Source organism: Mchenga conophoros, linkage group LG1, assembly GCF_057382185.1.
Source record: "Mchenga conophoros isolate Kocher_MC1m ecotype Shallow Benthic linkage group LG1, M_conophoros_male_GT1.1, whole genome shotgun sequence".
In the NCBI taxonomy this organism is placed as follows: domain Eukaryota; kingdom Metazoa; phylum Chordata; class Actinopteri; order Cichliformes; family Cichlidae; genus Mchenga; species Mchenga conophoros.
The window spans coordinates 3997073-4012321 of record NC_140526.1 but is presented as its reverse complement, the minus strand read 5'-3'; the positions used below and the strand labels follow the sequence as shown (position 1 = coordinate 4012321).

Genomic DNA, 15249 nt, shown 5'->3' with positions numbered 1-15249 from the left:
CAGCAGGCCCCTGTCTCCGTTACCGGCCACCTGCAAAGCCGCCCTCGGTTGTCTGTCTGCTCATCTGGCCACGTCATAGGCCTCCAAAGCTCCACCGTCTCCGTCGGCTGGCCTCCAGAACTGCTCCTTCTGCGCCGCTGGCCACGTAGCCGGCCTCCAGAACGTCTCTGTCTTTGCCGCCAGCCTCTGAGTTTTGCCCTGAGGCCCGGTCGACCTCCTGAACTGTTGTTTTTTGGTTTCGGGCTCTGTTTTTTCCCTCCACTCCTCTGTATTCTGAGCAGCTGTTTTTGGTCTGTTCCCCATGAACTCATTTCTCCTTCACGTGTTCATATTTATAGCAGCTGGATAAAAACGGGTTCCACCTGACCTTCACTCATAGCAAACTCTTTGTGTAAAACAAAAAAAGCAAACTCGATAAAACCACAAGAGTCGTCACGCGATGATAACCTGCAGAGACGCAATGACTCTTCACTTCCTTTCTCAGCTGTTGTGGGAACAGGAAGTTGTCAAACTGTTGTCATAGAAACCATAAATCAGAGCATTTTTCTATAGCGACAGGATGAATGAGGAGATATTGGCCGACCGAGGTCCCGAAGTCACATTTGTCGGTCAGAGTTATTCTGAGAGGAGAGGCGCGCTTTTGTCCATCGCTAATAAATGATCAATAATAAATAGCTGAGTGTGACTCTGTGAACTTCACTCATCACAAACAATTTTAATGCTTTATCCTGTCACCTCGGATTGGACATTGGATTGGATGTCACCTGATGATCCTGAGATTGCACTGATGTACATTTATGAAGGCTTCATGAAAATTAATCGTCATGCTAAAAAATGAAGCCATTGCCAGTCAGACTCTTTCCAGACTGTATTTTATGGTGAATCCAAATCTGACTGTCCTTTCTTACATTCATAATTCCATACATTGTGAAAAAGTCCCAGACATCACAGGTTGTAATGCAGCCCTAAACCATTACAGTTGGCTGTAGACACTCACTGTCGTACCTGACCTGCTCTGTGCAGCTCTGACACTCATCTACCTTCACTACCTCTGCTCTTTGCATCCTCACTGTTACGCCAGTCTTTCATACTATACAACAGTAGGCATTCTCAACATTCAAACACCCATCCCAAATTAGCCTGATTAGCACACGTCATGGAGTACTATGTTTATTTTCATTTTCTTTGGTTAATTAACCAGAGGCAGTTGTTGTTAAGCCGGGCAGGATCGATCCAATATGGAAATCTCTTTCTTTGTCATCTGCATGTTTCATTTGGCAAAGTGTACCTCAGGCTTTTCCTGTTTCTCTTCATTAAGAATGGATGCCTGACAGTCACTTTTCCACTGAGACATTTCTGTATCAGATCTTTGCTTTCTTACAGACACAACTTTTAGTTATTGTTCATCAGGGGTGATCGTGGCTCAAGAGTTGGCAGTTCGTCTTGTAACCGGAAGGTTGCTGGTTCGAGCCCCGGCTCGGACAGTCTCGGTCGCTGTGTCCTTGGGCAAGACACTTCACCTCCTGCCTACTGGTGTTGGCCAGAGGGGCCGATGGCGCGATATGGCAGCCTCGCTTCTGTCAGTCTACCCCAGGGCAGCTGTGGCTACAACTATAGCTGCCTCCACCGGAGTGTGAGAGTGAATGAATAGTGGAATTGTAAAGCGCTATATAAATGCAATCCATTATTATTAGCTGCAGACATTTTTTTAGGCCTGCCACTTCGTTTGTCGTCCACCTGTCCAATGTCCTCAAATGTTTTAAAGATATGGCACACATGATGGTGAGATTTTGGCTAATAGCTCTTTGGGAATACTCTTACTGAAGGATCCCGTCCATTTTTGACATCACACACATCCAAGGCTAGAAAAAAACTGTCTGAAACTGAGCATTTAGAGCAGTGTGGTCTGAGTCATGTCTAACATGAACATCCACCAATGCAACAGTAAAGATATGACAAAAAATAAGGACAAATATTATTGATCCCATTTAAAAGAGAACTACATATGAAAACACCCATAGAGGCAAAACCTGTGATTCTTCTCAGATTCAGTCAGAACTTAGACACGTGAAATGTGGCTGCTTACAACCAGTTTGACTTCCAGTTCCAGAGTGGGTAATCATCTCTGATGAACCCCCTGAGAAAGCAGAAACATCTGACTCAGAGTGGAGCGCAGTGGAGCCCCAGTGGTCTGCTTCAGTCTCCTTCAGCTGAGCTCAGGTCTGTTTCTGCTCTCTGATGAATAATTTCCAGATGTTTCCATTGTCTCAGCAGCAGATCTCAGATCAGATTACTGAGAGGAACCTACCCATGATGCACCGGGAACTCCTCCTACGCTGTCTGTCTTCAGGTTTTCAGTTTGATGTAAACTGACTCTGGGTCAGTTTAAGGTGCAGACCCATGACTCACACTTCAGCTTAAAAATGGACCAATCAGCTCACAGCTCTGTTTTAAAAATATAAACGAGTCAGCAGAAACATCAGCATCTGGAAATCATCTTCAGCCATTTTTTTAGCCTACTGCCATGACAACAACCTGCAGCGACAACCTTACGCAGTGTGTGTGTGGTTGTGTGTGTGTGTGTCTGTAAACAGCTGTTGCACACATCAGTCAAAATGTTTCTTTTTCTCCTCTCTGTGTCGTAGCCGGAGATAAATCTTTAAAGTGGAACATTATTGTGGTGTAAACTCGAGTGGACCTCCCTCAGTGCTCAAAGTGAAACTGATCCAGGTTCAGTCGTCAGAGAGAGAGATCAGTCTCTGCTGCCTCCTGCTGGTCTGAAAGAAAAGCTTTAAAAGATCATCTCAGTTCACCAAATGATTTTTTGACCCAATAAAAGGTTTTTCATATTTAAATTGTTGTTCAACTGAAAAATAATTAACGTAACCATGGAAATCCAGGAGTAACCTCGACACGCTAACCCTAAATCCTGCTTCACGATGCAGACCTGCAGCTTCTGTTCATTTACTCAGCGTTTTGTCTTTTTCTGTATCCATCAGTTTGAACTCAGTGTGTTAAGCTTTTCCAAGTTCAGCTACAATGGGACTAATCTCATGCTTGTTGATGGTTAATCTCTTGAAAGGGTGCACACACACACACACACACACACACACACACACACACACACACACACACACACACACACACAGTATAGGAAAATATGACAACTTTTTCTTTAATGTCCACAGTGCAAACTCAGGGCATCAATGTTGCTTTACAGTACGAAGGTCCTGGGTGTATTAAATACATCACTGCTCAAAGACGAGGAATTTATTAAATATTTCAAAAAGAGAGTGGACTTCATATTTAGACTATGATGACACTCCCGGAACATCAGCTTCTGTTCTATGGGAAGCAGGGAAAGCTGTGATGAGAGGTAAAATAATTTCTTTCCCCTCACACAAAAAGAAAGAAGAAAACAAAAATATTCAGGAACTAGAAAAAAAACATCAAATCCTTAGAAAAAGCCTACGCGTGCGGCCAAGATCAAGAAATAATGAACAAAATACGCAAAACGAAACTAGAATTATATGAAATTATTAATAAAAAAACCACAATTCCTTATACAAAGACTTCTCTTGCAGAATTTTGAACACAGTAACAAATCCGGTCGATTTCTAGCTAACCAGTTAAAAATAAAGAAAGAAAAAACAACTATATGTGCTGCTAAAGATTTGTCTGGAAACACAATATATGACCCTTGAAGAATAAACAACATTTTTAGGGATTTCTATGAAACTTTATATTCACCAAAAATAAACCCATCTAAAATGAAATTCATCAGTTTCTTGACAACATAACTCTTCCAAAATTACTAGACAGTCAATCAATGGCACTGGATTCGCCACTGACGCCAGGTGAACTCCAGGAAGTGCTGATAAGTATGCCTAATAATAAGGCTCCTGATCCAGACGGCTTCCCTGCAGAATTCTACAAAGAATTCTGGACAATTTTGGCACCAGTATTCCACAGCATGTTGCAGGAAATCGAGGAAAATGGCAGACTACCACCAAATATGAATTCTGCCAACATTAGTCTCCTGCTAAAACCAGACAAAGACCCTTTATTTCCCTCAAGCTATCGTCCAATATCCCTTATAAATGCAGACCTCAAAATAATCTGCAAAGCTCTCTCAAAGAGACTGGAGAAAATAACCCCCCTCTTAATTCATCCTGACCAAACTGGTTTCATAAAAGGCAGGCACTCATCAACAAATACAGGTAGATTACTTAATTTAATAGACTACTCATACAGTAAAAACATTGAAACCATAATATTATCTCTAGATGCAGAAAAAGCGTTTGACAGAGTTAACTGGAAATTTTTATTTGCAACTTTACACAAATTTGGTTTTGGAAACTCTTTCATAAACTGGATAAGAATATTATACAATTCCCCAACAGCTTGTGTCAGAACAAATGACCAGACATCCTCCAGCTTCTGTCTCCTGAGGGGCACCAGACAGGGATGCCCACTCTCCCCTTCACTGTTTGCAATTTTTATCGAACCACTAGCAGCAGCATTTAGACAGGCTACAACAATTAAGGGCATAAAATGTAAGAACATAGAACATAAAATCAGTCTCTATGCGGATGATGTGTTACTTTTTCTCCAAAACTCACAAACCAACCTTTCTGAGGTAATTACTCTAATAAACTGGTTTTCAAGAGTTTCAGATTATTCAGTTAACTGGTCAATTTCTACATTTCTTCCAATTAACTGCTCCTTCCATAATTCCTCTTCTGCCCCACTGCAATCAGGAAATATTAAATATTTAGGTATTAATGTTTCTCCTAAGCTTTCAGACCTAACTAAATTAAACCACATCCCACTTCTAAAGAAAGTAGAAGGCGATCTGACTAGATGGAAATCTTTACCCATATCACTCATGGGAAGGGTCGCCACTATAAAAATGATGATCTTACCAAAAATAAATTACTTATTTCTAATGATCCCGAACAAACCATCACAAGATTGGTTCAGATCTCTGAATTCATATATTTCTAAATTCTAAATAAGATAAACCCAGCTTAAAAACGCTACAAAGAACCAAGGATAAAGGAGGATTAGATCTGCCTAATTTTCAACAATACTTCTCAGGCTTCAGTACATCTCAGGATGGTTAAAACATACCTTCTTAGATGAGCCCAGGGTAGATGTTGAACAGGCACTATGCAATAATCTAGAGATTTCAGACCTACCATTTATCAGCTCAAACATCAAAAGACATGAATGCTTTAAAAGCATCAACATCAGCTCTTCTCTGACAGCATGGTGGGAGTTTCTAAAAATAACGGAGTCTTCATTAATCCCATGCAAACGTACACCTATCTGGAATAACCCTGACATATTACAAAACAATAATATGATTAATTTTCCAGAATGGAGTGGTAAAGGAATTAAATACTTAGAACATATATTAGAAGGAACAGACTTTATTCCATTTGACAGACTAGTTACACAATATGGGATCAACAAGAAAAGATTTTTAGAATATCAACAAATTAAATCCATAGTAAAAAAGCAGTTTAACCTCAGTCAAGTTGAATTGCAAACACCACCAAGCGCGGTACATTGTCTTACTCTTGAATCCCCTAAATTATTGTCTAAAATATACAGAACACTTTCTAAAATAGATGAATCAATATCCCTTCCTATTGCAAAGTGGGAAGCAGATTTGTCAGTCAGCTTAGACCAAAACTTCTGGTCTCAGATTTGCTTAAAAACCTTTAAATTGATTAGAAATCCCAGTCTGCAATTAATTCAATACAATACAATACAAAATACTACATAGAGTACAGGTACTACAGGTCATCGGATGTTCCAGATGGGCTTTACATCTTCCAACAACTGCTCACACTGTCAAGGCAATACACCAGACAATTACATCCACGCTCTTTGGTTCTGTCCACCAGTGCAGAAGTTTTGGCCGAGATATGTAAAGACTAGGGGTGCAACGATACACAAAATTCACGGTTCGATATTTTTTCGATACAAAAAAAATTGTTCATGCCTTTTTAATTTGTCATTTATTAAAATTATAAATATATATTATAACTCAAAAGTACAGTTTTTAAATTTAATGTTGCTGAAACAAAGTAATAAAAAAAATAAATCTATCTGCTCGAGAAATCACTCATCTTTGGAAAAGAGAGTTTATTACAGAGAAATGGCTCTTTCCAAAATAAAAGCTATTCTATACGCTTCTTCTGGGCTATATTCTCAGCAGCATATTAAACATATCAGGTCCCCATAAGGAGAATCCTGTGCTAACGGCTGTCTAAATGACTCGGGTAAAGTTTGTAGCATGCGTGCTTGTTGTTTTTGTCTGCTTCCACTTGTCTTTGCACTAGGATGATGTCTAAATGTGCAGTCATATTCGTTGTGTTCCCACTAGTGCTGTCAGCGTTAATCTGAAATGACGTTAATGCCACCACACGGCAAATCTACGTTAACGAGCTACCCCGGGACAACACGTTAACGAGCTAACTGTCTCGCTCCCTTGTCCTGTGCTCGGTGAATCTGCGTTTGACTACTCCGCCTAGGCTGCACTGACGAGCGCAGATCCACTGAGCGCTCAACACAGACAGCATCATCAGAAGAAAAGTTGATATAATAAATTAAAAACTTTGTATTGTTCGATACATATGTGTACCGAACCGAAAGCACTGTATTGAACGGTTCAATATCGATACAAGTATCGTTGCACCCCTAGTAAAGACTTATCAAAGTGTCTGAAATGTAAAATTCCAACCTCCCCTTTAGTGTGCTTGTTGGGCAAATTGGATGATGTCACTACAGAAACTAATACAGTCCACATGGTTTTTACTGCCCTATGCATCGCCAAGAAAACGGTCCTCATCAACTGGAAAAATAAAAATCTTAATTCTAGCCAATATAGAAACCTTCTAATAGATCACATTAGTCTCAAGACAGCCTCTGCCACCACATTACATCAATCCCTCTGGGCTCCTTTGATCGGCTACATCACTTAGCGGGGGTGGGGGGTCGTGGTTTGGTCCCGCCTTCGCCATTGTGGTTGTTGTGGAGGTGTCCCACATCAACCTTGACGCTTAGGGCGTCTGGAGAATCCTTAGGGACGTTATCCCTGGAGGGCTTAACCCAGGGGTTGCGGTCATAACCTGGTTAGTGGCTCTGGTTGCTCTTAGAGAGTGTTCTCCTCGTGGCTGTGTGCAGCAGTGGCGTCGGGTGGGCTCCCCCAGGTCCTGTCGGGCTGGGTGGTCCTGCTGCTGTAGGCCCCGGTCTGGATGGGCCTGGGCTTCCTTGCCTTGGTGGGTGCCGAAGGACGGGGGTGCCTACTGGGGTCAGCGGGAGAGCTGGCCCCAGGGAGGGGCATCTCCTCCTTTTCCTCCCCATCCCCGGCTGCCTCCCTCTTCCCGCTCCAACACACCCACCCACACAAGTAGGGCCTTGGGGTGCGGGTGTGTCACCAGGGTGCAGGGGAGGCATTCCCCCTCTGGCTTCTGCTCCGTGGCTGCTGGGTGACCCCTCGTCTGGGGCTCTCCTCAGCTCTTCCCAGGAGGGTGGCACGGATGCCCCTCCGGTGGTCCTCCTTGAGCCATGCACTCCTCCATGCCTGCTTCATGACGACCCTGAACCCTGGATTGGCAAAAGAAAATTGACGGACCGCTAATCTCATTGGGAAGCTGAGTGCAGATTAGTTTTTGCTTTAGGATTAAATCTTGCTTTTGTTTGTAATTCTTTACAGGTCACAGACTAATATTTGAATCTCAGTCTGTGATGCACCAAGTTAGGACTCATTCTCTCAGATTTGATGAAATATTTTGATAATGAAAATAGTACTTCTCTTTTATGACCTCCTTGTAATTTTAACCAAAGCTTTCACCACCAGGGGGCAGCATGTAATCTGCAGGTGTGTCCAGATGATTTTGGATTGGTGCTGGTGTTATTTTAACTTTTAGTATCCTTTTACCTCTTGCCCCATTGTTACGACTGTTAATAAGAACACCAGGTTAAATAATGAAGAATGCAATTATCATATTTTTTCAGTGTTATTTATTGAGTTGATAAGTTAGATCTGAACTCTTGTGAAGCAATAGAAGGAGGTCAGTCTTTTACTCTGACAATAGTGAACTTAAAGTATATAGTGAACTTTAATCTGATGTCAAATAAAAGTTGAGGGCTGTCCCAGAAGCTGCTGTGATATCGCTGATTTCTCACTCATAAAAATCCCCCCAAAAAACAACAATATCCACCAGAAGTAGTTCAATGTCATCTTTATAGAAAATTGTTCAGGTTACAGGTCAGTGTATTTTGTTTTCCTTTCCAATAGAAAAGAGCTCCTTCTGCCCAACATCAGCACAGAGACAAATACAGACTTTTGGTTACAGCAAAAAAACCCAATAAAAATAAAGTGAAACGATTTCCTCGTTTCACTCAGCAGGTCTGAAACGATGTAAACACATTCATCTGGTCTTTGAGGAAAAAACACGTTTCATTGCGCTGTTTAAACAGACAAAGATCTGCAGGTCAAACTGGAATAGTTAACATTGACTGTATGTTTAAAACAGTGGGATTATTTCATGATAAACTGATGAGATCTTTGTGTTTATTTAACTGGACATGAACAACAGCATTCATATTAGCAATTAGATCAAATAGTCTTTTAGTGCAATGTGTTTTTATGGATTCATCATGGGCGTGAAGTGTTGCAGCTAGCCAATGACACCTCCCCCCAAACAAAACACAACTTAAACTAAAAACAATTAAATACAAATTAAGGTAATAAAACAAAATAACCAACCAGCATATATAGATATAGATATTTGGATGGAATTAAATATTTCTCATAATATTGTGACTTCATTTCTTCCTTCACTGTTCTCATTCAATAGTTTCACAGGTCAACTTTCTTACTCTTCAGAAACACAAAGCTGAGCTTCAAACCGGAACTACAGAAACCAATGTGTGACATCACAGCAGCTGTGTCCAGCTTTTTTGTGTCAAGCAACAAAAAAGAAAACTACAATCCCATAATTCTTTCATTTGATAAGTAAGAGCTTCCCACTGTTAGCATGTTAGCATGATGAAAAAAACCTAAATGTCTGACTGGACATTTTAACTGAACACATGTATGTGCCGGCATAAATCCGTTTACATTTCTTAAAGCAACAGAAACCTTCCTGCAAGCTTTCCAAATATTTACTGTGAATCAGCTGCAGACAGGAAGTGACCTCACTGCTTGTTGCCCAGTTTCAGGAAGCGCTGTGACTTCTGTCTTGCCATGCGACGCTGCCGCTGTGCCATCTGAGCATCAAATATGGCGGTGTGCAGCTTCTGCAGGGAACAAGAGGAACCAGGTTGGGGAGGGTTACATCACGAAACAACACACATCCACACCGAGGCTTTCATTCATACCCAGGTTTCCACCCATACAGACGCTTCACCCATACTGAGGCATCCATTCTGTGATTTTTATTTAAATGCACTAAATTCACCTCAGATTAACAAAAAAACAACTCAACAAATAATGTGAGTATACAGGCCCTTTCCAAAAAATTTGAATATCATGGAAAAGTTTATTTATTTCCATAATTCCTTTCATGACTTTCATAGATTATAGATTCAGGGCCCACAACTTAAATAATTTGAAGTACTGTTGTTTATTTGTACATAATAAACCCACGAACTCATCTACTAAACTCAAAGCACCTGCACAGGTTTTCCCAAGTGTCATTAAATTGTTTCACTTTGACCCAATTGCCTCAGTTAGGTTCAATATGGGGACGACTTCAGACTTGACAACAGGCCAGAAGAGCATCATTGGAACCCTCCATAGGATGGGTAAGCCACAAAGGTTCATAGCTAAGGAGGCTGGCTGTTCACAGTGCTGTGTCCAAGCATATCAATGGAAAGTCCAGAGGAAGGGCAAAATGTGGCAGTAGAAGATGCACCAGCAGAAGAGATGACGGGGGCTTTCAGCAGATTATCAGACAGAAGATTCAAGAATCTGTCAGAGATCCAGAAAGGGTGGAATGAGGCAGGAGTCAAAGCTTCAAAACCACTTCTGCACCTGAGCCAACGTCAGAAGCGACTCAACTGGGCCAAGGAGAAGATGGACTGGACTGGTGGCCAGTGGTCAAAGGTCCTCTTTTCTGATGAAAGTAAATTGTGCCTTTCATTCGGGAATCAAGGTCCAAGGGTTTGGAGGAAGACGGGTGAGAAACAGAACCCATGCTGCTTGAGATCCAGTGTGAAATATCCACAGTCAGTCATGTTTTGGGGTGCAATGTCCGGTGCAGGTATTGGTAAACTCTGCTTTCTTAAATCCAAGGTCACCACAACAGTGTACCAGAATGTTTTAGAGGGCTTCATGATTCCTTCTGCTGAGGATCTGTATGGAGATGCAGATTTCATCTTCCAGCAGGACCTGGCCCCTGCACATACCACCAGAAGCACCAAAACCTGGTTTGATTGCCATGCCATCACAGTGCTTGACTGGCCAGCCTACTCGCCGGACCTAAACCCCATTGAGAATCTGTGGGGTATCAAGAGGAAAATGAGGTCCACCAGAACAAAACAAAGAAGAGCCGTCAGCAAGCATCAAGAACACCTGGGCTTCCATAACTGCCAGGCAACACCACAGGCCGATTGCATCAAGGAGACGGCGCATCGAAGCAGTGATTCCGGCGACGGGATTCCCAACCAAGTATTGAAGATTAACATATCATTTTGAAAATACCACATTTTGACTGATTTGATCCTAATTTTTTCTTTTTTTCCTGCAAAAACTGAGAAGTAAATGGTGATGTCTTCACAGTATTCTAATTTTTTGAAATCCTGTTTTCGTGGGTTTATTATGTACAAATGAACAACTAAGTACTTGAAATCGTTTAAGTCGTGGGCCCTGAATCTATAATCTATGAAAGTTTAAAGTTTTGAATGAAATTATGGAAATAAATAAACTTTTCCATGATATTCAAATTTTTTGGACAGGGCCTGTACGTTAGCAACCCCCCACAGTGAGTGGGGTTAGTTGTCGAGAGGTTTGTGGTAACTTTGTAGCATGACAAAGTAAGCAGAACTTTTTGCAAAATGCAGAAGTGAGTTAGGATTATTATGTAGCACACAGACGAAAGCAGGGTTAATGTGCAACACAGAGGCGAGCGTGGTTAGTTTGTAGCACGTAAAGAGGAAGCAGTGTAATTTGCAATGCCTCAGGTTTGCTCACGCAGACATAAACAGTCTTTGTTTTGGTGATTATTACTGTTTGTTTCACGCTGTTATTGGGGCCAAACTGAGCTCATTAATACTGTTATGTGCTGCACACGTCACACCTGCCTTAGGTAAACACCATAACTGTCCTTATTTACTCCATTAAGTGCGAGTTCGTCAATAAATAGTTAAAACCTCCTCCTGTCTCCTGCTTTCTGTGCGTCTCTGATGGAATTTGGTTCCGTCCTCCTTACAATTTGAAATCCCACCAGAAGCTGTTCAAAAGTGGAGCGTTTAATCTGGACCTGGTCTTTTATTTTGAAAATTGACATGAATGCTAATGCTGCTCTTGTGCCGGACTTCTAGCTCTCACCTACTGTGTAGCTTGATGCAGCTTCGATAAATAATCGACCCAAGAGGTTTACAATGAACAGTGTTCAGGCTTTCCTTAGCCTGCTTTCAGTTCAAGTTAATAATGTTACGGCTGCGTGCGCTCTCCAAAATTATGACTGCACAGGAGAGCTCTGAAACTTTAAACCAGATACATTTAAATATTAAAGCTTGCTGTCCCACAGCCTGATACAGGAGATGAGGAAATCACTTTAGTTTGTCTGCAGATCAGAGTGAGACTAAATTGACTGATTTAGCAGGTATGTGTGTGTGTTGTGTTCTAAGAGCTGCATGTTAAACAGTGTGAAAGAGACTTAACAGCACATTAGAATTAAATGTAAAAAAAAAAAAGAATCTTCAAATGGATACATGAAAATTTCACTAACAATGTGCTGTCGCAGATAAATCTGCTGGTTTTACAGCTCTGCAGGGAACCAATGTGAAACATTTTCCTCCAGCAAACAGTCTGTAATGCACTTAAACCAGCTACGACAAAAGAACAACAGAAAGTGGACTCTGAATATAACCTCGTCCCAACCAGGTCATGTATTCAGCATGAGTTACCATGGTTACACTGACTTTAAACTTGACACAGCACACTTTGCCATTACTCTTGCTTTGTAGTCCTCCACATGCTACTGTAAACGAAGTTGAGCAGGAAGCTGCTATCAGCTTTGGTCCATATTGAAGTCAGAATGTGCTGCAGCCTCACAGACCCACACACACACACACACACACAGTACCTGAGCAGTGTTAGGGTCGTTGAGCTGAACGCTCCTCACAAACTCTTGACCATCTCTCTTTGAAAACGACAGCTTCTGCTGCTCCTGAGACACAAGACATTGAAATGTAACATGGTTACAGGATGTGACCTCACACCTAATCTTAATTGTTACCTTCCTGATTAAACAGCCGACAAATGTGGCCGATGAATTTGAGTTTTATTCAGAGGTTTATTTTGGTACCTTGCTGTAAATCTTCAGCTCACTTCCCACCACAGCCGGCGGTCGACAGATGTTCTCATACAAACATTCCCACTCTTTGTTGAAATGACCCACAAATTCTATCTCCTTAACACACAAAACCCTCCTGCACAAAAACAACAACGACACCGTAAGCAACGACACATGCTGACAATCAGCAACGAAAAAACACAATAAAATAACAACAGGTTTTACCTGTTGGTGACGATGATGTTGGTCTTTCTGTGTCCAGGATACAGACAGTGATCTCTGAACACTTCACCCTCCAGCTGTTTGATCTCTGATCGCTGGAAACACAAAGACTCCCAGGTTTTATTTACCGACCACCTGCGGTTTGAATCTGAACATTATACATGAACATAAGGTGACCCCGTCGTTCAGTAAAACCATACAGGGTCCACACTGATGCACCAAGAGGTGGATTTTACCATGCGGTGTAGCTCGTTGCTGGATGACTTCTAGTTGAAACAAGGACATTTAACAGTATGAAAGAATCGGCTATATATAAAAGGAGGAAGCAAGCTGACATGTTTGATTGTTTTGGAGATTCTGAAGGTTCAGGTTTGGCATTTTTGTTGCTGGCATCTATTTTTATTTGCGACAGGACTTCATAGCGAAGGGAAGGATCTGTCTCAGAAAAAAAAAAAAAAAAGATTAACCAAATCAAAGATAGACCTGTCCTAAAATATATCCTGCTTTTTCATAAAAGGAACATAATCTTGCATTAAGGACATCCTGAAACCAACAAACGAGACCTTAATCTCACAGGAAAGTATTTATTCAGACTTATATGAGGTGAGAAGTAGAGCATCTTTCTGAAACACTTGCAGTCCAACTATACGACTATTTGTAATAATCCTTTAAAAACACCGTTCTCCTTGGAGAACCCCAAACTTTTTGTGCAGATGCCAGATGGAGGAAATTCTGAAAGCATGACACCGAATGCTTCGATTAACAGCAGAAATGTTAATAAGCGTGAAAAGTGATCCCGTTTTGTGGAATAAACCATAACTAATTAACCAGTGAAGCAAACCCACCACCAGAAGAAGAGAGAGGAAACTGTGGACGTATCAGAGGAGCTATACACACACTTCTATATGGCCGAGGATGCTAACATGTTGCAAAGCACACTAAAAGACGTATACGCAAACCAAACACGCCCTCTGAGAGAAATCTGACCTACTTCAAAAGAAGGATCGGAACCAGAGTGTGTGATAGCGTGATTCTGTGAAAGCACGTGTTAGTGAGTCGTTACTCTTCTAACCACATGCTGACAGTAAAGGCGACAGCCCCGCCCCCTCCCACCAAGCCCTGCATTTGGAAAAAGAAAGGTGTGAGTAAGAATTTTTATTAAACACAAATCTTACAGACAGCGACACGCTCTCAGCTGACAAACACTCAGAGTTAGTGCAGACACAACAGAGGTCATGCAGACTGAGTCGTACAAAGAGTACATCATCACAAAGACACAAATATTAAACAGCAAGTGTTCATATACAAGTTCAGAATGAATTTAAAGCTGACGCTACAGAACGATACAAAAATATCGGTAAGCTCTACACGGACATGTATCTCAGCTTTATAGCAAAATAATTTCACCACCTGCTAGTCTTGTCTGAATAAACAATATGTAATAAATGGCTATAAACAAAAAGGGTCATTTAAAAACTATTGTTTATAAACAGAAATAAAAAACTAAAAGCAGAAATGTTTTGTGTAGAAAAAGTAATAAACTGAGAGCTGAGTGTAGAAATGTTTGAGGTATGAGAAGAGAGATTAGTTTTGGCATGCATAGAAACCTGAATCATCTCAATATCCAGAATCAATGTGGATATAACAATAATATAGACTATTATAGAATATTATAGGATGAGGAATTGAACCATAAACATTTTATTAGTCATAGACAGGATTATAGTCTTTCAAAGCACTTGATTGATAAGTTGATCCGCCCAAACGAACACGATTATTCCTCCTCAGGCTGCATGTGGCACCAACACAAGAAGAAAAACAAAAAAGAAAGAAAAAAAAAGGGGTTAGAAGCACAGACACACAATATATTAGCAGCTCCAGAATAAAGTTTTTCTGGTGTGTTTTCCAGCAGCTGAGATCTGATTCCTCATATCTCGTTTCTCCTGCTTTCTGATGTCTGCCTGATTGCTGGGTGTAGACTGTGTTCACAGTGAATGTGTGTTTTGGCTCAGCTTGTTTTTAATTCATAAATATCCGGAGTGTGTGTTCAGAGCTGCTGCTGGTTTGGATTTTTATCTGCTGATTGGTTTTGGGGCAGAACTGTTTTTGTTTTTAACAGCAGAAGACCACACCTGCTTCCTCTCAGCAAGCAACATCGGGTCGTTATGGAGCAAAACGGTCAAAGCGATCGAACCTGGAAAAGGTCGAATCCCTGCGACTCGGTCAGGTCATACGGCCTGATGATCCCATCCTCCCTGATCAGACGCACCGGCCGTAGCTTGGTCACTTCCTCTGTCGCCTCGGCCGCCCTGAAATCACAACACACGCGGGAAAACAGAGACGCACTTGAAAAATTATTCTAGTGCTACAGAAACTGAAACAGACTCATTTCTGTGCCTTCCTGCTGAAGCTTAATAACTTCATATGGTGGAAGTGAAGTTGAAGCATCATCAGTCGGCATGCTGACTAGTCGTTTCTACAAAATGAG

General features: G+C 41.3%; 1 protein-coding gene across 5 annotated transcripts in view; it reads right to left on the bottom strand.

Moving 5' to 3' along the window:
• Positions 1-8243: 8243 nt before the first annotated feature.
• Positions 8244-15249, bottom strand: part of vps13c (vacuolar protein sorting 13 homolog C) — a 54502-nt gene continuing 47496 nt past the window's right edge. For all 5 annotated transcript variants that reach the window (XM_085287201.1, XM_085287371.1, XM_085287286.1 and 2 more), the window contains 5 exons: positions 14956-15070; positions 12765-12856; positions 12552-12675; positions 12330-12413; positions 8244-9318 (listed from right to left, as the gene is read on the bottom strand). In XM_085287201.1, the coding sequence (XP_085143327.1) occupies positions 9217-9318; positions 12330-12413; positions 12552-12675; positions 12765-12856; positions 14956-15070 (517 nt within the window). In that variant the 3' untranslated portion in view covers positions 8244-9216. The remainder of the gene's footprint in view (positions 9319-12329; positions 12414-12551; positions 12676-12764; positions 12857-14955; positions 15071-15249) is intronic.